Source organism: Haliaeetus leucocephalus, unplaced genomic scaffold (genome assembly GCF_000737465.1).
Source record: "Haliaeetus leucocephalus isolate CR32 unplaced genomic scaffold, Haliaeetus_leucocephalus-4.0 Scaffold830, whole genome shotgun sequence".
NCBI lineage: Eukaryota > Metazoa > Chordata > Aves > Accipitriformes > Accipitridae > Haliaeetus > Haliaeetus leucocephalus.
The window spans coordinates 3,249,322-3,274,610 of record NW_010973266.1 but is presented as its reverse complement, the minus strand read 5'-3'; the positions used below and the strand labels follow the sequence as shown (position 1 = coordinate 3,274,610).

The 25,289-nt window shown below is 39.5% G+C and overlaps 2 protein-coding genes across 8 annotated transcripts in view; one reads left to right on the top strand and one right to left on the bottom strand.

Annotated features, from left to right (window-relative positions):
• DOCK1 (dedicator of cytokinesis 1) overlaps positions 1-25,289 on the top strand; it is a 311,286-nt gene that overhangs the window by 126,770 nt on the left and 159,227 nt on the right. The window lies entirely within an intron of this gene.
• Positions 1-25,289, bottom strand: part of FAM196A (family with sequence similarity 196, member A) — a 49,440-nt gene extending 24,151 nt beyond the window's left edge. The window contains exons 1-4 of one of the 6 annotated variants that reach the window (XR_775292.1): positions 25,223-25,289; positions 8,794-10,006; positions 4,360-4,450; positions 4,158-4,208 (exon numbers count right to left, since the gene is read on the bottom strand). Coding sequence is in view for 5 of the 6 variants with exons in the window: in XM_010581952.1 (XP_010580254.1) it covers positions 4,154-4,208; positions 8,794-10,001 (1,263 nt within the window). In the remaining variant the exon portion in view is untranslated. The other 5 variants (XM_010581954.1, XM_010581952.1, XM_010581955.1 and 2 more) reach the window with 5 other exon arrangements.

The following is a 25,289-nucleotide window of genomic DNA, read 5'->3' as shown; positions in this document are numbered from 1 at the left end:
CAGGAGACTCTATAGAGCAGCAGTTTGGCATTTCCTTGAGCTTTGTACGCAGATGCTCAGAAAGGTCCCGTCCCTGGGAATTTTTTCTGAGCTTGTATGGATGACAAGGAAGTAAACAAATCTCCTTGCGTTTACCAAAGAAATGACCTAAGTCATGCCAGGTTGAACTATTCCAGAGTGTGAATTGCCTTGTTAATGTCAAAATACCTCTGCTCATCTCTACAATCCAGTCTCTTGTGCTGATGAATTACTAGACCACACTCAGCTTCTCAGGATAATGGAACTAAGATGAAAAAAAAAAGAAAAAAAAGAGGGCTAAGCACAGCTGGGTGTGTTTGGAGAGATTTCCAAGCTCTCTTTGAATGGCATTTCTCTTTCTTGGTTGACCTGTGACACAGCTGATCCCTATGCTGCTGCTCCATGAGCTACAAAAACAAACCATCACAATAAACTGTCGCAAAAAGCTCAGAATTGTCCCAATTTCACTTAGGTATTCTATTAAAACTGCTGCTTTTCTAAGTGTTTGCTTATGACGTGAAAAAAAATGGTTCAATGATAAGGAAGAGTAATCTACTGCTGACTGTAGACACCAAATACGTGCCCAAAGCCCCTGTGTTGGACTGCTCTGCATATCTAAACTTGGTTATCTATTTACTCATCTGTCTTCAAAATTCCTCTGTATTTGCAAAGCTCAAAATGAAGCCATTGAGAGCTGCAAAACAGTGTAGACCACCTTAGTTTTTTCAAGGTCTGAGCTGAGAAGAGTTCCTAATTAAAGAAGCCAGCAGCGGTGACACAGAGGTGGCATGCAGGGAGGGTGGACAGACATGTGCCAAGGAGCTCCTCGCTTAAAAGATGTTTTCCTCCAGTTACGGAAACAGTCCACAGGTATTTGAATCCAGCTCCACTCTTCATCTCCAATGCTTGCTTACCTTCAGTTCCCTGAATGTGTTGCACAGGAGCTTTCTTAAGACTGAACTGCATGTTTATGTCTTAATTCTGGAACCTGGGGTAGCTGGGAGCCTTGACAGCTTAAAAAACAAAACGCCCCTCTTCAGACAAGTTTTTTTACTAAAATTGTCCAGTCAAAATCCATTTTTCCCTAGTCAGGATAAGAGACAAGTATATCTGTGTAAGCACAGGGGCTCAGAATTAGGTGTCAATGAGAAATCTGGGGATTAATCTCTTGGCGAATGAACAGCAGTGAGAAATTTGACACTCTAAAGCTCATTTTGTCTCATTTTGTCTCATTTTTACATGACTGGATAGGTAGCTGGCTCATTGCTCTGTCTCTTTGGATTCTAATACTACCAACAGTCAAAATGCAGTTATTAAAGGATTATTCTAATTGTGTAAAGTGAAAACTGGTAATTCAGTACCTAAATAACATCCTCTTCAAAAGACTGATTTAGCAGAAAAACTCTCCTTGCAGGTATGTAATTTGGACAGCTTGGTGACAGTTGGAAAAGCTTCCCTTATGATCTGCGGTAATTCGTATGGATATATTTAGCAAGAACGTAGTCTGCTTACACTTTTTTTTTTTTTCTTCAAATGTTCATTATAAGACTTCACCAGTGTTTCCAGATTTGAATTGTGGAAACTTGCTTTTATTGGGCTTTGTGTCACTGCAGCCAATCTGATGGAAAAGTCTTGAACCTTAATTTCACTTCAAAGCCTGAAGTGAAACCTGCTGAAATGCTGAAACCCTGAAATGCTGAAAGCCTGAAGTGAACCCTGCTGAAATGGCAAGGTGTGGTGGTGAATGATATTTCATCTTGTTTCTAAAGTCTGTTGAATAGCAACTAGATATAAATCAAATTATTCTTCTGAGTGCTTCAGATGCTTTTTCTTCAAATTGTGCCTGTATACTATATGCAGATAAATAGCTGAATATATTAGCAAAATAAGTTATATTTTCTGAGACTCAGAATATTCCTAGTGTCATTTTTTTTTGAGAAACCAGAGTAAGCATTAAGGTAAGTAACTTTGGTAAAAAGATTACATTTTTTATTTGTTTGTTTATGTTTCTTCTACATACTGGTTGTTGCTAACAGTTCACTTTTCATTTCTGTTCATCATCGTTTGCTTGTTGAAAACCTTCTACCACTATATTCCTAACAAAGGATGTTTAATAGCTATAAGCTCGCTATGACAGTAAGGGTTATTTAACACAGTGCTCTTTATCTTAAATGTTATAGTATCTAGGCACTCTGAATACCTGTGACATATGTTCCAGGAATGCCTGTGAACTGTGAAAGGTTGCCCTTTTTATCCACTCTGACAATTTGATCTGAAGCTTTGATTATGAACAACAGAATAAATTTGTCTAACTATGAAAAATCCTATCCAAAATATAAATCCCATTGAGTCTTGAAGGTCCATGAAATACTCATGTTACCTGCCCTTGTAGGTCTCACTCCAGATTGTTTTTTAGTGATCTAATTCAGAAAAAGTGTAATATGAGGTTAAACCTTGGGTGATGCTGGATCTTTTACCTTGAATGATACTGGGTCTTTTAATGATCGATCTTACATAACCAGCTTTTATTGGGGGTTACTGAGGATTTTAAATATAAGGGCTCGAGGGTGGTCATGTGGACTGACAGTAGGTACTGAAATAGTGTCCGTTACGAAATATGCAGTTTTGGCATATAATGAAATTGTTCCAGGGACGAGGTGTGCCGAGCTGAGAGAGGTGTCAGCGTGTAGCATACTGCTCTGCCACGTCTGCTTGATTTGTGCTTGGGGGGGAATACAGAAGGGAGAAGGCTGGACTACTGTTTTATAGTTTGGAAAACCAGGTTACTTATGGTGAGAGCAGGTAAATGGACTTTTATGGAGTCTTAATACTTATCCTGCTTTCAGGGAAGGGTCAGTGAGCGTCTGAGTGATGGCTGAGGGATGAGCTGTAATTGGGAAATGAGCCCAGGGTGAGGGGATAGGACCTGTCACGGGTCCACGTGCAAAGAATTTGTCTTAAAACTGCTTTAGTGACCTAATGAAAAGGCATAAATGATCATGGAATGCATTTTGCTTGAATATGGCTTAATGTTTAATGTGACACATACACCTTTTGGGCCATGACAAAGCCTGACAGTTCAGCTATTAATAATTAGAATTCACTCTATACTTACAAAAAGAGAGGGAGTAGTTATACAAATGGCTGTAAGAAAAGAAAGAGAAGGGTGTTCTGTTGCTGTTGGAACTAGAAAATAAAAAACGCCATAGTCGAATGCTTCACTCTAAGATTGATCTTTGTGGAAACAGCAGAGAAAATGGTATGTATGGATTAGAATTTAAAAACAAACAAACAAATAACCAACCATCCCCTGGCCCAGGGATTGCAAGATCCACAAAGCACTGATTTGTGCAAAAATTATTTCTTTTCCTTGACTAAGGAAGATGCATCCAAAGAGATTTCCTGTCTCTGCCTTCGAAAGGTGAACTGTTACAATCTCCAAGGTGTTTTGGTATATCTGTGTTTGGGAAAAATCTGTAAATGATGCATACTCTGAAATACAACAACTGTAGTGAGGGTGAAGAGATAAGAATTTAGGAGGCAGTCTGAGGTAGAGTAATAATCAGGATGAATGTAAGTGCTCCAAAGAATGGGCAAAACGAATGTATTTAAAGATCATAGAGTTGAAAATAAAGGTAGTCATCGTAGTCCTGCTCTGCAGGACTGCTGTTACAGTCTCTTAAAATGTGGTGGCACTCAGTGTATGATACAATTGGTGCATCACAGATGGAATTTGTTGTATTCTTTTTGGTTTTCATGTATTTATTTGTAGTGCAGCTGTCTTCTGCTGTTAAGCTTATCTATCTCTTGTTTCCCTCCATTTCCAGGTTTTCTCTTAGAAACAATTTTCTTAAGCTTTTCCTTTGCCATGTCTGTAACTGGAAAAAGCTAAACGAAACCAAGGAGGGGGGGAAATCCCAAATGAAACTATCTCATATTATTTCTACAGCTACTACAGGTGGTGGTCCATTTCTTCCACTTACTTCCAAAAGCTATGCTTTCAGAGGCTGCATTCTAGTACACTCTTTTAAGCTTTCTTTTCTCATTCTGTGAAATAAGGAACTCCCCTCTTTTTGAGAGTATTGGCTCATGTGTGTAGATGGATTGAGTTAGACAGCAGAGGTTGTTATTACCTTTATTTGCTGTCTCCTTTTCCGAGCTGAATAGCTGGACTGGACTTGAAGCAGCTTCTGAAAAGGAGAAAAGCAAACAATCTGGGCAATAATTGCTTTGGCTATCTGACTTTCATTTGCCATCGTTCGTGAGTCAGGATGATAAGCTTATGCTCAACTTTTGTGACCTTGAGGATGTTTGCCTGCAGTATTTTTAAGACAGAAGTACTTGGTTGAGGATGCTGTCTTTGCACCAGGTGAAGCTCTCCTCTTCTCTTTGGTTCAAATGTCCATCCAAACACAAAGTATTGGTTTATTTTCTGCTTAGAAATGATAATGAGAGACACAAATATCCCTTATTCATTGGAAAACATGAAATGACATTTAAATTCCTTCCATGAGAACATGTTCTTTCAAAGCCTCTTCGAAGGAGCCTGGGACTGCTTGTTTCATGAATGTTTGTTGAGAGCTCTTTAAATTCCTGAACCACTGTCAACTAATAAATGAATATAAATTATCTCTGAAACAGGTTCATTTAACTCTTGTCTGATGTGTAGCATTTGGCCTGTCAGAGTCAAAATACTGTGACTTATTTTTGTATGGCAAATTGAGTACTTTGTTTATTAAAATTGCTGATTTGTTGTATAATGAGAAGGGCTTAGATTACCCTTACTTTTCATGGTAAGGATTTAAAGGGCAGGTCATCAGTGTTCTCCAGCAGCAAAGTGGGTTTTTTATTATCCATTCATCTTCTGTTATGTATTTCATAGGTGTTAGTTAGCCGGGTTTTGGAATTAGTAACTTGCATTTTGCTTTCAATCCTGTTGGCCTCCACACAGAGCAGAATTTGCCTTGCTTAATTGAATGCACGGTATCTGAATGTGGACAGATATGTTTATAGTTGATATAGATTGCTAATAGTTTACTAGAAGATAAAGCAAACATCATTCGGAGCATAAAACTTGAGTTGTAAAGCTGCACCTTGCATCATGTAATATTCAACATTTTTTCAACTTTGAGCTGGGAGTCTTAATTGAAGCTGTAGCTCTGTTACTTTTATTCATGCATGACGTAACACAAACATTGTTGAATGCCTTTTGCGGCGATGTAATTTTTTTTTTGTAGAAGCTTCTGCATAGTAAGGTATAATTACCATTTTGCCAAAGATTTAGTATGTAATGATGCACATAAGAAATATACATTTTTAATAATTTCCTTTTACATTGCGGGGGGTGGGGGGGGGTCACAAGCTAGTGATAATGATTGCTACCCCCATTCCCAAATCTACCAGGTGTTATGTAGATAGTTTTAATGGATTAAAATTATGCAGTGCCCGATGGTAAGAGCTGTGTTTCCTGATGGCCTGAATTTTGCATTCTGAGACCAATAAATGGGGCCTGTTCCCAGGTCAGAGGAGGAGAGGGGTACACAGCACCCTCAAAGTCTCAGATTTGGCAGAATGACATGAGCCCTTGGCTCTGTCAGGTGTTAGAGCTACTCTGTGTTTCTCTTCCTCCTCCGGTGTTTTTTCCCTTTCTTTTCAGCAGAGTTGAGTGCTGTATGCTGTTGCTAATTGCAGATAATGTAGTACTGACATTTTGAAAAGTATACATAGATGATATTCACCCAAAGGATGATACTGTGATCTTCAGAGATGCTGATACAATTTTGCTGGCATAGACTCATTTAGTGATGAATTGCAGTAATAGCAGTTCAAGACCTACAGCGTATTAGTGAAAATGAATCCACTGAGCACTAGTCCCATGGCACTACAACAGCACTTAAAGAACACTGATTTTCTTGAAGGGAGAAAAATCTGATTAAGAGATTTAGCTGTGGATTTGTTGTTTGGGTTTTTTTTACCAGCAGTGTGTTATTTGTATTTGTTTCTTGATATATGTTATTGTAAGGAATTCAATATAAATAAGAAAACCAGGAGAGTGCCATAAACACAAAACATTGTTTTCTGTTTTAGCAGATGGAAGACTCGTATATGCTACGATAAGCAGACATGTACCAGTAGTACTGCTTTTAATTTCTTGTTATAAACTGACCCAACACCTGGTTATAAAAGGAAAAAAGATAAACATGCTAAAATTGAGAAGTTATGTACTAGCTGGTGTATGCAGTGGTGGGTCTCTGTGGCAAAAACGTTGTAGAAATGAATGCAACAATTGGAAAGAATTATTCTAATAAGAGGATGGGGCAACCTCTTATTGAAATAGTTGTCTAATTTGAGGGAAACAGGGATAAAGACAGGGTTTATGTTAATAATGTGTTGGTGCTTTGCACAGGAACAGAGTGTTCTTTCAGCTCTGGAGTGTGATCAGTGGAGAACAGAAATGTCCCAAGCATAATGCTGGACTCCTTTGTGCAGGCTCCTTTAAAATCACCCAGGTGCTAGATAATTAGAGGGATCTGGAATACAAGAATTCCTAAAACAGGAAAAAATACGCAAGTATGCATCGCTCTTCTTTCCTCCCTCCCCATCTCTACATCCTTCATGTCTAGCTGGGAGGGGGCATGTTTGGGACATGTCTAGAGCATATGGAAGAGTAGCTGAAAGCGGCTCCAAGTAGAAACCCTTTTCTGCTCTCGGTAGGTTTTAAGGCAGCACCTTTGTATATCGTTGTGTTTAAACCAACACCCCTATCTGAAATCTCACTTTAATTTGTAGCTACTTTGCTTCCAATTTTTGTAATTAATCTCAACCACTGGTGTAACTGCCACTGGTTACAGTTAATGTCAAAGAATCATTAAAACATTTTAATTCTCTCTTCCACATACCACAACATGTTTGAAAAGATTTCAAAATGTGTGATGTATCTTTAGGTGGTGATTTCACTACTGCTGGGGAACCTACAGGAGGAGGATAGAAGAGTTCTAATAAATAAGGCTCTTCGGTCAAATAAATGTAGTCTTGCAGACTCTAATACCCAAGTCCATGTGTTTTAAGAGGCAGTAGAGATACTCTGAAGAACTGGGGTTTATGGAGAGTTCCACTATTTTAGGGCTAATACAGGCTACAGCTTTGTCAGGTTGACAACTATAGAAGGATTATTTTGAAGATAGGAGCAATATCGATAGTTTGGGCAAGACCTCTTTTGTGCTGAGGGCAGGGATACAGTCCTAATGTTGGCTACATTAAATGTGTCTGCTTATGTGAGGGCAATACAAAAAAAAGTACTTGCTGTACCTTTTGCTCTACTATCTTTGAGAAAAGATAAAAAATTGATATGTAAGCGTATGGAGGAAGCACTGATATTTATAGCAGATGACTTTGTGGGTAGATGTGTGTGTGTTTATAGACAGAGGGTTCTGGATGATCAGGTGATGAGCTACGATGAAGAAATATTTTTCTATATTTTGTGATTTGACAAGCAGCATGCCATTTCTTTCCAATTATCTTGCAGTTTCTCTAAGTTAAGAAAGTCAGAGGAATAGTTTTCCTGAATAGTAGTTAAAAAAAAAAACCAAAACAGTTAGACTGTGTTGTTCTTAGCTAGATCAAGAAGCTTCCCAGTCTGAAGACCCGGGATCTGACAAGGTATTCTAATAATACTATAACCAGCTGTAAAATAAACTAAAAGTGCTAAGGCTCTGTTGACAGCATTGACCAACAGCTAAGATGATTTTTTAATGAAAATACTTTTGAATTTTTAGGATTAACAAGATGATTTCTACATTCCTAGAGAAAGAGGTGAATTACAAATCTTAAGATGTACCTTTTTGACTCAAATGAAAACATGTGCTGCTTCAAGTAGCACGAGTTACTGGTTTCTACTTTTAAAATCCAGATTTCTTCTGACAAATTATTATTTAATTACAGAAGTATTTGAAAACACACAAACAGTGCATATACATTTTGAGGTGCGCTCTTTGAATAAAGATTAGCGAACTAAGGCAAGTAAGTCTGCAAAGTGCTTGTTAAGGTAATGTAAGAGACAGGTTGAACTGTCTAGGTAAAGACTAAAGGTTGTAACTATTACTTGTAATGCCCTCTAGGTTGATTTAAGTAATGTAAGTTAGGTATAAACAAAATTTTGTTTTCTTTCTGCTTGAGTTTGTCGTGTGTACAGTAGTGTGAATGCTGTAAAGAAGACTTAGATATTCAAAGTTTTCATTTAATTTCCTTCTGAAAGATCGTTAAAAATTCAGAAGGTGAAAGTAAACCAGACAAGATTCATATGCCATTAATGGAATTATATTAAGAGTTGTAATACTATCCCTTAATCTTAAAAAGGTAAGTCTCTTACAGAATTAAGGTTTTTCTGCTGCTTTTCATGCCGTGTGAGGTATTACAGTTATTAAAGTTGCTGATGTGAAAGCATCCTCGCTAATCCTGTTTGGAGAGCAGCTTGTTCTGCGCTCGTTAGGAAAGGTACAAGAAGAGATATTGCAGGTCCTTCGTTAAATAACTCCTTAATAACATCCTAGGACAAGCAGACACCAAATCTGCGAATGCCGCTGGCAGGTTTCCCTAAGACTCGCCTCTGAAGCAGCAAAACTTGGTCCACGTGAGAAGCGCCAGGTCTAACGTCTCGGTGTGCTGCGGGGGAACGCGCGGCAGCGGGTGCAAGTTTACATTAGCACATTCAAGGGCGGGACTTGTTAGAAAGGGCATTTAAAACAGCTTATACTCATGCAAAAAGCTTCTACTCACCCTTCTCTGTGAGCTTCTCCTTTCTCTAGCTCCTGTATAACACCCAACAACACTTTTATGGTTTCCTGACTAGAGCTGATCAAATTTTCCATCATCTGAAGCTGCGCTTTCAAGTCCACAACTTCCGTGTGAGGCACGATTTGTTGGCATTCCTCGCTCACCGCGACGGCCGTCTGGCAAGGCTGGTTCTCCTCCATAGGCGAAACGTTTATCTGAAGGGTCTGTTCGTTACATTCGGTGGCTTGGCACTGCGCCCGCGACGAGCAGGACCGAGCATCTCCCGCCTGGGGCTGGACCCCGTTCAGGTGCACGGTCCTCTTTTTGTCCTCCTCGGCTGTCGGGCACGGTGACCAGTCGGTCTCGGCCGCGAGGTTCGGCAGGTCGGGCTGCGAGGCGTTCGAACCGACCACCGGTAAATAAACGGTGGCCACTTCAGTCTTGAAGACCCTCCCGTGGAGGGGCTGGGCAGCCTCCTCGCTCCCCGGCCGCCCCGCCGACTGTCTCCCTCGGCCGGGCGGCCGGTCAGCAGCGGCGGGTCGCTCCAAAGCGGGGTCGGCCGAGTTTGGGAGAGGAGGAGGAGGAGGAGGCGGCGGCTCTTTGGGAGAGCTGTGCAAATCGCTGCTTTTCCAGGCCTCGGCCCCGTCGTCGTGAGATCCCGCGTTGGCGCGCTCGTTGACGTGGGAAATGAACTCTGCCGTCTGCAGGCTGCCGGCCTTCTTGCTCCACTGAACGGCCTCCCCTGAGCTCCCGCCGTCTTTGTCCTTAACGTCTATGAGAAACCCGTTGTTCTGACCCTTAAAGGTGTCGACGGTCGAGGCGCTTTTAAGAATATTCCCTTTTTTCCGGTCCAGAGGAAAGGTCTGGTAACACTTTTTAAGATCGGGTGAAGTCTGAACTCCTGTGCTCTTGGTGACGTTGGGTATTGACCTCCGGGCAGGCACGGTCATGTACTTGCGATAAGCCGTTTTGTAGGAAATGGGCTTGGCTTCTCTCTTGTCGGGATCCTGGGTGGTGGACAGCTGTTTGTCCCTCTGCTCGTTCTGGGCCTCGCAGATATCTTTAAATCTCACCTGGAGGGCTTTGTTTCGTTTCTTAATCTGCCGGTTGGGATCCAGTGCGTATTTCATCTCCAACGCGAGTGAAGCCGCTGGCTCAACTTCGCTTTCCGAGGTGGTGAGTAAGCATTTGCCGGGCTCCTTACTCACCATGATGCCTGCATTCAAAAACAGTTCCAAAAGCCTCACGTTACAACAGAAATGGTACTTCTCCCCCCACATTTGCAATATTTGCACTAACTTCCTCTGCTTTGACTGAAACTGCTCCCGCTCGCGACCTTTTTGCTCGATTCCCATAAATCATAGTCCTTCATATTAGACTTTGGTGTCTTGCTAGAAAATTGTGCTTTTTATTTCGAATTAAGGCCCGCTCCTCAGAGAGGAGCGGGCCTCAACCCGGTTTTCGTGGCACTGGAAGTTTTTTCCAGCCCCCTTTTCAGAGGACAGGCACCGTGGTTGTCATGCCGGGGGTGCTAGCTCAGCACTCGGACTTCACTCCAAGGGAATATGGGCTCTCAGGAAGAGAGTCATCTGAATTTACTTGATAGTTAATAGAGAGTACAGGGAAAATGAAAAACAAGTGTCTTTGTACAAATAAAGAAAGGTCTAGAGCACCGACCACCCTTAATACTCCTCTAATGCAAATGTTTAGTAGCAAGAAGTGTCAAACTGGCATTATTTTTTACAGCATGCTTGCTTACAAAACGCGTTTTTTCTGTGTAATGTACTCTGCATTTTTGCCAGAAATTAATTGGTCATTAGAGGTGTCACTATTTGGATTTTTAAAAAAATTTACCTCATAGCTAAACAGAAAACCTGGATATATATTAATTATTATCAGCAACTGGTTGGTACTGCTGTATGCATAAAATCTATGAACTATTGAAGTTTGTGGAAGAAGTCAGCAGTGCATCAATTAAGGTTTTGCTTCAAATGCAAAACAACCCATCCTTTACTAGAAGCAGTAATATGCCTTTATAATAAAGCTTCTTATCCCAAAGGATCCTGAAGCACTAAAAAAAACCCAAGAAACCAACCCCACAAAAAACCTGTGATGATTCACAGAAATTACTTAATCTGCAATTGAAATATAAGCACCTCCTTAAGGATGAAAAGATGCCAACTGCTTAACACAGCACATAGCAAGAAAAACCCAACAGCTCTATCATTGTACAGATCATATGGGATCTGTAGTAACTGGATAGTTAAGACCTCATTTTTACACCTCATTTGAAGCTGTCATTTTTACTCTCTTATAGCACAAATTTCTCCCTAATGCTGAGGTTTACTGAATTAGCAAATTCCCACTTAACCCAAGTATTCTGCATGTATCTATCTCCTATTTAAACACCGATGTACTCTCTGAGGGACTCAGAGTACAATGTAAAATGAGTAAAGGGACTTTCAGGTGTGGTATTTGAAATACATTTGTAATTAAAATTCTTTGGTCTATTAAATAAAAAATGTGGGACTCTTCAAGAGTTAAGTGCCACAGTAGTGTGTATGTTTTATAAAGTCAACTCAGTGGCACAAGTGAGTGAATCCTTATGACTAGTCTGTATTTAGTTTTAATTTAAGAAAACATAATGGAGAAATTATTTTCAATGGCATATTGAATATTTATGCTTTTTTAAAAGTAATAGTAACACTTCCCAGAAGTTATTAAGACACACAAATGTGCACAGCAGACAATCTGTATACGGCCAGGTTGGACTTCTGGGTTATCAAATTGCATTCAAAAAATCCCACGCAAATGTGTCATTACGGTTTTGTTTTTGTTTTTTTCCATGTTTTACTTCCCTGGTCCAAGTAATGTGCAAACAAGTAACTGAAATATTCTAGAATCCATCTAGTTTGCTTTGTTTTTTTAATCTAACTTGTTAGGTTCAGGTAGCAGTGAGGGAGCAGCAGTCATTTCAGAAGGGGAAGTTTCTATCTGAATCTGTGTGATGTAGCAGGAAGTCTGCAGAAGAAAGCAAAAAGAAGGAAGATTCAGGACAAAAATGTTCAAATAATGGAATCTGAGATCGCTAGATAACTAGTCTACAAACTAGGTATGTATATACAGGCCTAGTATCCAATACCAGGGTGACCTAGCCCCTCTTTTTGGGAAAAATAGATTATAAAATGGAAATGCTAGAGGGAAGCCTGAAGATAAAACTGAAGCAGAGCAGGGTGGTAGAGTGATCTTTTGTACTTTGTGCCCTGCTGGGCGGTAAGATAAGTTATCCCTATGCCTTTAATACATGATGTACAAATATAGACAAATTTGTGTGTGTGTGTGTGTGGAAATAAATTAACTACATATGAATGACAAGAATTTTTTGTTCCAGTTGAAACCCTAAATAAGGACTCAGTTGTGCTTGTGGGGAATATTAGTATCCTGTACTGGCTGTTTTGGGCTGTCTTTTAATTATAGTAATGTTTGCTGAGTGAACTTATGCCTTTATTTGAGAGACATTCTGCATATACAGAGCGCACTGGTTCACAGCTTCCAAAGATGGTGATGGTAGGAAATGCAAACATCCATCCATCTGTCTGTCTATCTAGGGGTGGAATTTTGGAATGCTTTAGCAAATAATGAAGTGCTGTGTAAGATACAAACCTCACCCATTAGCCTGCAATCGGACAGACGTTAGCTTTAGAGACTGCTAAAATACGTTGTAAAAACTACTGTCAAAACCAAAACCTGCACTTTCATTAATGTAGAACTACTGGAAGCAAATTTTCCATAATGGTCTGGTAAATTAATGAGTTTTCCAAAAAACTAAATACAGTAACACAACAGCCATTATATCCATTAGTTTTCAAATCTGCTAATGTGAGTTCATGCACTACTAAGAAATTGTAGTAAATAGGAAATGTTGAATTTACAAAGATGGGAAATACTCAGTAATTACGTCTGAAGAGAGGGTACACATTTTTGCCCATAAAAGAGGCTTACAAAAATTGTTTGTTAGACCTGAAAGTCACTTACTACAGACTTCTCTTAGGATACCTCGGAGTGGTCAAGGCGAGTCTTCTGGCACTCAGTTCTTTAACAGTAGGCTCCACTAACATACAATTTATTTTAAAGTATTGGCTTGATATTTTATTAGTGTACCTCTGACCCGTCTCGATTTTCAGATTATTTTAGATACCAATTTAATCCCATAATCTTTGGGGCTGCAGGATTGCTGGGTCTGTTTGGAATGACTTAACAGATGGAATTAATGGAGTCCATAACCCAGATGAAACCAGAAGTCTGGTAATATTATACAGAATAGAAATAGATAAATGGCGTAGTATACTCTGTGATGCAGTTAATTTTAAACATGTCTTTAATAGCCAATAAATTGATTCTTCAAAAATTGCTTGTCTCCCTTCCCAGTTGCACAGGCCTGATTGATTTAGCTAATCTAGAGTTTTTTCTATTCCCGCTAGTAGCTTGGACTAATAATTTTATAGATATCTGTGATTAAGAATGACAACAACCAAACGAACTAGATCTTTTTTTAAGCCTTACTGGGATCTCCGTGTCTCCAAGGAGACCTATATGTGCACATTTGATAAAAGAATGGCTGAGCAAACAGTTGATTGCAAGTTAAATATTTAATATGGGAGAGTTTATATAATACTTTTTTGTTTTGTTTCATTTTTGTTTTGGACAAGGTTTTGACTCCAGTTTTGCCTTACTTGGGCTCTAGCATTTACAACGTCGTCTCCTGGGAGGCCTTGCTTAATCGTTCAACCTGTACTTGAGACCAGACTGTGGTAGAGGTCTACCCTCGTCCCACTGAAGTTTGTGCCAACATTCATACTGATTTCCTGGGGAATGGGAGCGTGCCATAGGCACAGCCCGCGCCGGGCTGGGAGACTGTAAAAGGAAATCTCGTTGTAATGTGTTTTCCTTTCCCTGCACTACTTATCTGTAATTCTGCTGCCCATTACTCAGCTCAGTAGTGTTTTCTGGAACACAAGGCAGGGCTGGCATACATAAAATGCACGGCTGTTAAATACCAGAGAAGCTGCAGGATTTTTGGATACTTTAGAAAACTACTGAGATGGAGTTTCTCTGTTTGCATGAGTACTGCAGAGTTTATGGCTTACTCTGTCAGGGGGCTAATAAAGGCTTTGAATTTGAATTTTAGTCGCATATGCCAATTAAATACAGATAATAGATTTAAACTTTTTGTCTGTAGTTACTCTAAACAAACCCTGATTGCATGAGATGATTTGCTAAGCTAAATATTTAAGTAATTGCACAGCTTATTTTTCAGTTTTTAGCCTTGATTTGTTTATAAACTTCCAGCTGATTACCCTTAAGCAGTGTTCCCTTATGTTTGAATATGGAAATAAACTATTAAATAATAAAAAAGTGATGCACGGAGAAGCCTTAAGTTAGTATAAAATCTTCAGGGTAAGTTATGGAAACCACCACCTTTATTATTTCAGGTTCCCCACAGCATGTTAAATTCAATTAAATAAATCCTTCCCTTTCAGTTCTCCATTTATCGATGCTATCCAGATTTCTTCCCCTCAGTTCAGCAATGCAATGGGCATTTCTAGGAAGGAGACCTATTTTATATGATTCACGCCTCAATTACGAGGAGCAGTGGGTCCCCAGCAGTCCCGTTCAAGTCTGTGTCAGCAGGTAAAGCCTAGGTACGTAAGTAAATCTTTGCAGGGCCACTACTCTTAATCCGAAACTCTGCAAAGTCACTGCACTATAAGGTGAATTATAGTGTTGAATTTCCAGACTGATTTGTTAATGAAGGAAAAGGAGACTTGTAGCTTACCTTATAATGTAAATTTTATTTCTGTCAGTTTTATGATACAGAAGTATACTCAAAGACTAAATGTGTTGATAAGCAGAGTGGAGTTAAACTTTCCAAGTTCCAAATGCAGATGAAAGGCCCAGATTTCAGTCTCTGTATTTTCAGACCACATGAAGGCTTTAAAGATACGGCTGTAAAATTCTGTGCACATATTAAGAGCACACAGGGGTTTTTTGTGCATGTATGTGATAGCTTAAAGGAAGAATAATGTAAGGGATTGCAAATAACTGGGCCTTACCATGTAAAGGAAGGCTTGCAGATGTGATCTGCAACATCTTTAGGCTTCTGAATATATCGAGGCTATACTTCCTCATGAGAAATCCCTGCTGCCTTGTATGCCATTTTTATATGTCTAAATATTATCGTAAAATTTAATAATGCATATTTGGTTTTCAAAAACTATTTGGTGTCTGTAAGTCATCTTGTAAGTGTATACGTAGAATATAATACACTTCTACCATAAAAATAGGCATTTTAAAGAAACTTTGATTTACTTCATATAAACAAATACAATATAGAAGCCTATTCTATGTTAATTCTAAATATACCATCGCGTAAACCAGTGATAGCAACCTGAGCATATTTTACACGTAATGTAAATGTTTTTCTTAATTTTGAGTTGAATAGACTGCTTCTAATATCATGTTATTTCTTCGACTTTCAGACACTTTGACTTCATTAATTTAGGAGTATTTTCAGCCTTTTAAAAGGAAGCCAACTGTTAAGAGTAACTGACCATGTCATTATGATACAAACTTGAAAATCGTACAGTAGTATCCTAAATATTAGTAAGCAATGTCCAGTAGATAAAATTGTGCTGATAAAAATGTTGGAAAATATGATCTTAGCCAGTTAGTAATTATTAGTTGTTTGCAGAAACTTCTCCTGTGTGTTACAAATTTTTTATAGAGTTTTAATACACAAGTATGAGGATGAAATATGACTTCTGGATAAATTCAAGGGTGCAGGTATGCCCAGTTTTTGTGGTGTAAAATGTACCGATGACTATTATTAGGAAACCCACCAATGTATCTATTGACATACAAAACTCATGTGGTAGACCAGTCTGTTTTCCTTTTATTGGACTTGTTCATGTAGAATTACAGAGTTAGTAGTGCTGGTAAATGTCAAACTAGTATTTTTTTTTTTTAAATCTGTTTTGAAACCCTTAGGCAATTAACTTGAATTTTTTCTCTCTTGAACTTCCGTATTTATTGCTCAATACTGAATTCATTTTTATTGCTGCATTTATGTATTCTGTATTTTATCAAGTAGACGGTGAATTGCCCTGGCCTTATAATCTTCCTTCCTGTTTTGAGAAGTTTGCACCACTTCGATGAATTACAGAGCATTACTACCATTTGCCTGGTAGCACCAAATCGGTGCTTTTCAGCCTATGGTCTGGAGATGCTTGGAAATTTCTCACCTACGTCACTGCTGTGAATACCAGAAAAGAAAGCTCCTATATGCTCCCTAGCAAAATTACAGTTTGGGAAGGGGGAGTTATATTTTCACTGAAAATAATTAAGAGGTTCCACAGACTGAAGCAAGGTCTACTATCTTAGACTGATGCTTTATTTTTTAGTTACATTCTCCTGCAAAAACCAGCTTTGGGATGCATTATTTAGAAATAATGCATTGCACTGTAAACTACAAATGTTTGGTAGAGTTGTGATGGTTCTTAGCACAATTTCAAAAAATTGATCTATCGATCATCTAGTTTCAGTGATGACATATGATCGATTCGTAATTGCCTTGAAAGTCTTCCTTTGGAATAAATATGATCATATGGCATTTGATTTGTCTTTTTTTTTTTCTCCTATCCATTGGTAGGCTCTGTAAGAATGATGTGTAAAAATCATATCCTAGCTAATGGCTGAGATAGAGAATAAGTGCCTTTAAATGCTCTTGTAATCTTTAGCTTTAGAACTAAGTGGCAACAAATAAAATGTATGATTTAATAAGCCTGTAGAATTTTAGATAAAACAGGAATCTACTGTAAGATAAACAATTTAAAATTTTCCTTACAAAACAATTTTCCTGAATGCACAAGCTGGTATATGCTATTTTCTATAATTTTGACATGTCTTCTACGTGTTCTGAACACAAATTTTAATAATACTTAGGTTTTGTTGCTTCCTATGTTGTTACATGCATAAAATTAAAAGGAATCCATTCAACATGATAAAATGCACTTGCATTAAAAACAATACAGACCCTTGTGGTCTAAGTTCATATTGGAACAAATGCAATGTCAAAAGATATTCCCTGTCAATTCGGTGTTGTTACAATGTCAAACATTTGCTAGGATTTAGTGTACTGGAAAAAATAACATTACTATTAAAAGAATTATGCTTGTATTTCTTACTTTGCTATGCAGCTATTACTACTATGAAAATCTGAGTAAAGGTTTATTAGCATTATTTTGCCATGTAAATCTGTGCAACTCTTTGTCAGTGTTACAGCTGGTACTTGCAGTGTAAGGATGCTGCTGAGGATGTGTTGCTAGGAGAATCACAAATAGTTCTGCTTATACTGTACTGTCTTCCAGGAGTCCAAAAGCCAGCGTACTTTCACTGGAAGGCTTTTTCATTTTTATGGGACTCTCTGTTAAATAATTTAAATAGCAAGCTATTAAAAACAAGAGCTTAAAGACAGTTCCTTATCTGCATTATTGTTCAATACTAACTTTTAATTGTTCTTAGTAAACATCAGTAGTTTTTGTGGCTGTTCAAGAAAAAAACCAACCACCAGATGACAGGAGAAAAAACAGTTCTATTCTTTAGCTTCGGCCAACAGGTTTGCAGAACTGTCAGACCTTCAGAGACTGATCTGGGTGCTAGGGACTGAGAACATGTCCAGACTGCAACCGTCTACATCAACTGCAGTTTATTTTCTTTTTCATAGTAGCTTTTCAAATGTTGGGTAGGGTAAGGAGGAAAAATGAGATAAGCGGGTTCCAACTCCATGCTTCGGTCTTGCATCTTCAGTTTTGCTGTGCAGGTAATGGAAAGGCACCGCAGTGTGCCTGGGTGCAGTGCAACGCCCGCAGATCTGTCCGTTCCCCTGGGAACGCAAATAATCTCACCGTATGGAGAATGTGTTTTGTAGTCTGTGGAAGAGTTTACTACAAATGGGGGATGACAGACAGGAATGACTTTCCTGGGGTCAGCAGTTGTAAGGCATCAGAACATTGTCAGCTCTTTCTACTTGGATTAGGGTTACATGCAGAGGAGCCTTGGGAGGGTGTGAAGTGGTGCTAAACAAGGCGGCTGGGTAATTTAGGTCTAAAACCTGACATCATTAGCAGGATATTAACTGGTGAATAATACCAGTCTAGCAGATTTGTATTTGCACTCCAGCATGCTGTCAGCAGTCACCAGGAAATAAAAGCTGTGTAGTTTTCACATTCTTGAGGAGCACATTTGTGAACAGTTTCTGGTTTCAAGCAGGTTCTGGTTCTGGCTCTGGCTCTGCTGTAATTGTAAATTACCAATGTACAGTTAGACCTCAGCATGCTGATGTTGGTGAAAGACAAGAGTAGTGCACAAATCAGTTTGACTTCTGCTATAGCAAAGGCTCATACAAAAATGAGCATTAGTTACCCAAAAAGAGTGTTATTAGTAGAGCAAAAAGCTGTGCTTGAATTGCTGTACTGCAAGTGAATAATAGTCCCTAATGTTGCAAAACTTCTTTCATAGAAGCTCGTTCTAAGATGCTTTTGAAATAAGGAATGTGAAGGAAGAACCAAACTCTGATGTGAGGGAAAGTTATCTTAAATTTGAACATTGGTGTCAATGCTCCAAATCTCAACTCCCAAAGTCTCAAGTTGTCATCAAACATGAGGACTCTGGGAGAAGAGTTGGAGTTGATGGGTAGCACCCGTGCAAACAACTCATTCCAGGTCACCAGGGAAAATGTTTTTGGTTCAAGGTGGGAAGAACTGTGTGGAGAATGAGGAGGGAAGCCATGAGAGTGTGCAAAGATGGTGTGGAGACATTGAATAAATTGCTTCCAGGTTTCGTGGACCTGAGGCAATGTGGGGTAAGATTCACACGTTCTGGTGATGGTGTTTTAGGATGGGCTATTTGTGATATGGATGATTAGGAAGTGTATTAAAGTAATAATTAGAGATCCTCTTAAGAATATTCATATACCCTTTTTGTCTGTTCGAGTTATATACTCTGCTTGTCTGAAGCTGCAGGATCGTGGCTGAGAACTCCCCTGTTATTAATCAGAATTGCCTGATAACACTCTAGGCACCAGAACTGTCTACTAGACAGATAATTTGCATCACGTTTATTGTGGCTTTGTGTGTTTTTATACTATCACAAAGTGTGAATGCAAGAATTTAACACATTAGTCTCACCAACTTGCTCAGCTAGGACTACCTAAAATACACAGATTTACCTCAGCAACTTAGGCTTAGTCTACGGAATGGATCAGCGTTATCGGTGTTACCAGGCAGTTCAAGCATAATTTCTGCTGAATTACTCTCTTCAGCATTGGGATGTTTTATCTGCCTCTTTGTCAGCTCCTTAGAGATATTGCTGTGCTTTATTTGCCGATGGCCTTGATACACAAAAATGTATTAAACTGATCCACAAGTTAAATTTCTTTACTTGTGGATATCTCCTCATTCATTTCTGATTGTTTTTGCAGAAGAGAATAATGAATATAATAACAAAATGGATGTGAACAACCAATTACTAATGATTTGAAGGAGAGAATTGGCTTGTTGTAGATTTTTTTTTTTTCTTATTCATATATAAGTACACAAACATTGGTGATTTCACTGAATTGTCTCTTCTTCCTTCTTCTCCCAAGGAGGGCAGAAAGTAACTAACCAGACCAAAACTACTTTTCATGCTACTAACTTTAAAATACAGTCCCAAATTTACACACCTGCTTAAGTGGTTTTGTACTGAGCATCATAGAGCCTCTGTTTCAGTTTTTAAAAGTCATTTACACCATGGTTGGGCCGTAAAACTTGTGCATCAGCTTTGACCTCACCGAGCAACAACATCACAACTCTGGCATGAGCACTGGCTGCTGTGATTTTTCCAGGATACTGAAAGCAGGCTTGCTGTGGTTGAACTGGGGTACAAGTGATACCCAAACTACCACATTTAAAGATAGTTTGGGATATATCCTTCCACTCTGTGGTCACAGTGGTGGGCTGTCATACCTGTGTTTTGCTTTGTCTCACTGAAATTTAACAAGACTTCTTAATCCTGTGGCTTATGTCACTGTGGAAGTGGGATGGAAGTATTTAAGTTGTATAGGCCTCGTAATTCTGCTCAAAGGGGGGGCTAAATACAAAATGACAATTTTTAACTAATTGGAAATTGTGCTGGATGATTTTAGCTGTACAGCAAAGGCTATGGCTTTGGCTTGTTTCATAGGACTGCCTCTTGTATGACTGAATTACCGACTAGGTGCTTGCATTTTTTCTGGAGGTTAAAAGAAAATGAAGAGGTGAGGAAGGGCAGGCATAAAACAAGCAGGAAAGGTGGGGAAGAGCATAAAACAAGTAAATCCTTCTGTGTTAGCTTTTGACACTTTCTCCTCACTCAGACCATATGGAATGATCTTCCTTTGCTTTTGTTTTTAAATGGTTGTAATTTTGTAACTACGCAAGTTTTATTTACAGGCATGCTATAGCAATCATGGACAGGCAAAAATGACACAAACCACTTGCTTCTCTTCCCCATGGATATCATGAGTTAAGGTTGGGATTTTGCCAGTATTATTTCAGTACAAATAATAAGGAATTCCTGTACCAGGTAAAATGGAAGTAAAAGTAAATACAGATAGAGGAAAAAGTCTTTGGATGGTGTAGACTGCTAAAAAAAAAGTTAATGGTCTCTCTGGAGATGGGCAGAAGACTTCAGCTTTGCATCCAAAGGAGCAGGGTGCCCAACTAGAAATCAATATGGGAGAAAGCATTCTTCAGCACAAAAAACTGATGCTGAAAAAGGACCACAGAGCTGAGGCTGACAGCACCTATAGAAAAAAAGTTTGCAGAGGGCTTCCACAATGCTCATTAGCTGTTAAGAAGTCAGCATGCCAGGCCATATGCTGTTTCTGCAGATCTTGTTAAATCAGGTGCAAAACCACGTGCTTACATGTTCTTTGGTCTACCGTATAGCTGCATTTTTAGCCTGTTTAATGAAACTGTGGTGGTAGATGAGGAATTTAGAAACCAAACCGGTAGCGTTCCTGCAGGAAAAGCCAGTGCAGTGAACGGTTTATCTAAGACTGTTGTAGTCCTCTAGTGAAATGTTCCTTTTTGTGTGTTGCTGGCTGATTACTCCATTCTGCTCTCCTGAAGTACTGGACTATGGACGAATACTTTGGTTTGTTTTGCTTCTTAGTATTCAAATATTATTATTATTATACTAGTTGTAGTTTCTTGTGTTGAAAACTAATACTAAGGTCTGATTTAAAATATTAGAAATTTCCATGTAATTTGGCTGCACTTAGCCGTACAGTTGAATTTGTAACATGTACATGAGCACATTGTGGGCAAGGATTTTACTGGTTACAAATGACTAATCCAGTCTGTCTTTTTTAGTTGCTGCAGCCTCAGATATATTTGGCTGTAACTACATAGCTTTTGTGAGATGTTTAACACACTTTTTTGATGCGGGCTGAGCCTGAGGTCAAATGACCAGCTATGTACTGGGGAATCTGACATGTGGTAGAGCTCCAGCACTTCCCCACAACGACAAAAATCTCCTCTCATAATGATAGATTAAGAAGTTCAGATCTGCACCCAAATATCATAGGACTTGGAGGCCTTCAGTCCCAAGGCTTTTAAATCCATCTCTGTTTAATGCTGACTGTGAAAATGGCCCTTATTCTTCTACACTCCTCTGTATTGATATCAGTGGATTTGGCTAGAAAAAAACTATTACTGGAGTCAAATCAGGCCTGGTGTTTTTCTGCCACTGAAAGAAAAAAAAAAAAAGGCAAAGAGGAGGACACCAAGAGTTGCTGTTTGATCACTGAATTGTTGTTTTTACAATCAATTATCTTTGCTTATGAGACTTGTGCTCCTATATACAACTGGAAAGCAGGTGAGTTTTAAGGCACTGATCACCATGACACTGTGCTGTGCAGATGTATAAACAAGTTGAACTATTTTTGAGAGTATTAAGGGACCAGCAGAGAGGCTGTTTTCTGTCTGAATGTAGTACAATTGTATTAAATGGACTTCAGAGTGGGGATGTGCCACTAAAATAAGAAAATACTCTGATCACATTCTGTGTGGTCAGTAATAATTTAAAATTGAATGTCAGTACCTAGTGAGTTGTACCTTTGCCTGTTCATATGTTATACAGTATTTTCTAAGCAGAATAAAATCAAGTACCAATTTTCAGAAGGCTAAATGTGGAACTCCCACTGAATTCACCACTCTGAGGATTTTTTGTTTGGTCGTGTGTCGTCCCCCCCCCCACCTTAAAATATGCTCGGGATTGCTTTTCCTTAAAGCCTATTTAATTTGCAAACTGATTAATAAAAATATAAGGGAGTATTGTGCTATAGAATAGATTCATTGCTTACATGTTTTTTAATACCTTGCAAAAATTTTCAACAGTTCTTTAAGTAGTGGCTGTCATAAAGCAGAATATAAGACCTTTTTAAGAGCTAGTTTAAACAAGCATGTGAATTTTTTTATGTTCTCAAATATTCTAGATTTACTGCAATTTCCTCAGGTATGCATGAAGTATGTGACTACACATCCTTAGTCCTCCCCTGTCCAAGATGACTATGGCTGGATAAGGAACTGCCTTGAGATACCACAGCTCAATAGCTTTGTGGAGGTATCCTTACATTTTAGCACAGATTTCTGGGAAGCTAATAGGCTTCCCTGGCTTTCAGTACCACATCGGTCACTGCAAAGGACTGGTGTTGCGAAGTTTGCTTTTAAATTCTCCAGGACAGGATAAACAAAACATCGGTGTTCATATCTCACTGTCATTTGTACAATCTGTTGTTGAGTTTGGATCTCCAAGTAACGCAGCAGAGTGTTGTGGTGACCAATAGTGTTCGGTCCCGGGTAGTGCATGTCAGGAAGACAACGCACGCTCTGTCATTCGGCTCTTGGGCAGGCTCTTGGGCTTCTTAGCCGTATTTTCCTTCTATATGTTAATCTCCATTGAACTTGGTTACTCTTTTTTTTTTTTCTTTTTTCCTCCGAATTAATTATATGTGCTCTGCATCTCTCGTGCAGAAATGCTTCTGTCAGTGAAATAGTTAACTGGGGAAAAAAACGCAGAGATGATCTTGAGGTACTTGTTTGTCAGCTTAATCAGTAGAAGGGTGCATTGAATGTTAAGTGCTGTCCCTCTTGATAAGTAACTAATACTTTCTTTTGTGGTGCTGTTGCCCGGCTGGTTTTTTATGTGTCAATCTGGGGGTAAGGCACTGATTTCATTCAAGATTAGAATTATTTTGAGCATCTTGTTAAAAATATACATGGTTAATAATTACGGAGTCCTAAAGAACACATATTTTTCATCAAGGGCATCATGATGTCCTTACCAAAAAAAAAAAAGCTTATTTAGTATCAGCCTTCCCCAGTGAGCTCATTCTATGAAGGCAGTATGCTTTAAATGCAACAGCACCTTAAACTCTGTGGCAGTAATTTTATTTTACAACTGTTCAGTATGAGTATTTGGATTAGCAATATACATTATGCATTTCTATTGAAATCAATGACTGTATGCCATCACTGTATAGAGGAATATAAACCTCCACATGATAAATAAGTTACATCTGAGCACTGAGATATTTTCATCTGAGCTGCTCGTATGCATTTATAATGCTAGAAGAAAAAAACCAACACATCCAGCTTTTAACTTAGAATTGTTATTTGTACTTGAAGAGAACAGTATTATTGTAGTAAAGAAAGGCAGGCATGAGCAGACTGGTAGAACACCAATAGGCTTCACACGAAAAGTAAGGAAATACGTTACTCTCCATGCTTGGCATATTTTTACTATAGGTATGTTTGCTTGAAATTTTACATTAAATTATTCTGAGTAGATGGCTAGGACAGTTACATGTCGTATGGTTTGTTTGGGGTTTTTTTAGTTTGTTTTTTTTTAGCTAGTAGTTTTCATCTAGCAGCTAGATTTTAACCTTGATACATGCAGCATTCCTGACACCACTGTAAATATGAGCAGTAATCACGATGGAACACTTAAGCAGGGGGAATAAATTCCCAGTTTATATTAGACGTGACCTGTTACTGTTTTGTCTTTTGTTACCCCTTTCCAGCATTCAGCAGAAAAATACCGATTCTCAGAGGTTGGAAGACCAGGTCTTTCCAAACTTCCCCACCATAGAGCCTAATGAGTTAAATTTTCCTCCGTGATGTTCGTGCGGGATTTTAGCTGCTTAGACATACAAGGTCAAACGAAACTGCTCCATTACCTATTCTGACTCGTGGCAGAGCGGGGGGCACAGTTCCTTTGGGACAGGCCCCTCGGGAGCTGGTGACATAAGCAGAGAACATATTCTGTGCTTTCAACATGACAAGATGTCCCTATTTTGCTCAGGCTTGCCGCCCCCCCCCCCCGCCTCCCCCAAACAGATCCAAGCTAACTGCAGTCCTGCATCCCCCTCGCTGCTGTAACTCTGGGTAAACATGGCATTAAGTAGAGACGTTGAGGTCACAGGAGAGGATTTTTTTACTAGCAATAGGAAGGCAAGATGGAAATGCGAAGTGGGAAGCTTTGGCTGCCTTGTAAGATTCAAGGTCCAGGACTGTGACTTTGGTGCTGGATCCACGCTACCTTTTGTCCCATTTGCCTACTGCGTTTTCACGGCATCTGCGATTTAAATGTGTTTGATGATGGTGATGGGGGACTCAGGGGGTGCACCGGTGTATTAAATCGGGAGAACCGCTGCTTCTTGATAATGACAGTTCACAGAACAGCAGCAGCCTCAGCCCCCGACGGGGATTTTTGGTTTTGTTTGGGTTTTATGAAGTGCTATACTGCAAGTGATGAGCTGAACGCGTCCGATGTCTTCGATTGCCATGGTGTACGGACGCTTCATTAGGACTGCGATTGGACTTCCCAGCACCGAAGTTAATAAGCAGCGGTAGTTCCTCGCAATCGATCATGTGAAAAACTAAAGCACTTCGTGCATCTTCCAAAAATCCTCCAGCTAACACCTCTCCCCCACCAGGTAGCATCAGAAAGGTGGCCTTAGAAGCAGCGCTGGTATTTTTCTAGAAGAAAGTAGCGGTTTGGACGCGGATAGCGATCCGCTCTCCTTATCTGTCATGAAAGTTATTGAACGCAATCGCCGTTCCCAGGCAGGCAGCTACACTATTGCATAACGCTCCCGCTGCCGCCCAGCGCGCTGCCCTACGCTCATCCCCACGAAGTTTTCGCCAGGAAAAACCCAGGAATCTTTTTTTTAGGAGTCCTCGCTCAAAGGAGGCGGCCGGGCAGCCCCTCCGCGACCGCGCCGGGCGAGCCGAGCCGAGGGGGGGGGGACGACAAAGCGTTCCGGCTCTGCCGCCAACGCCGGGCTTACCTTAGGCTTCCTTAAACCGAAGTGGCGGTCTGTGCGTTCCCTTCGCCGGGCATCGCCCTCCCTCCCT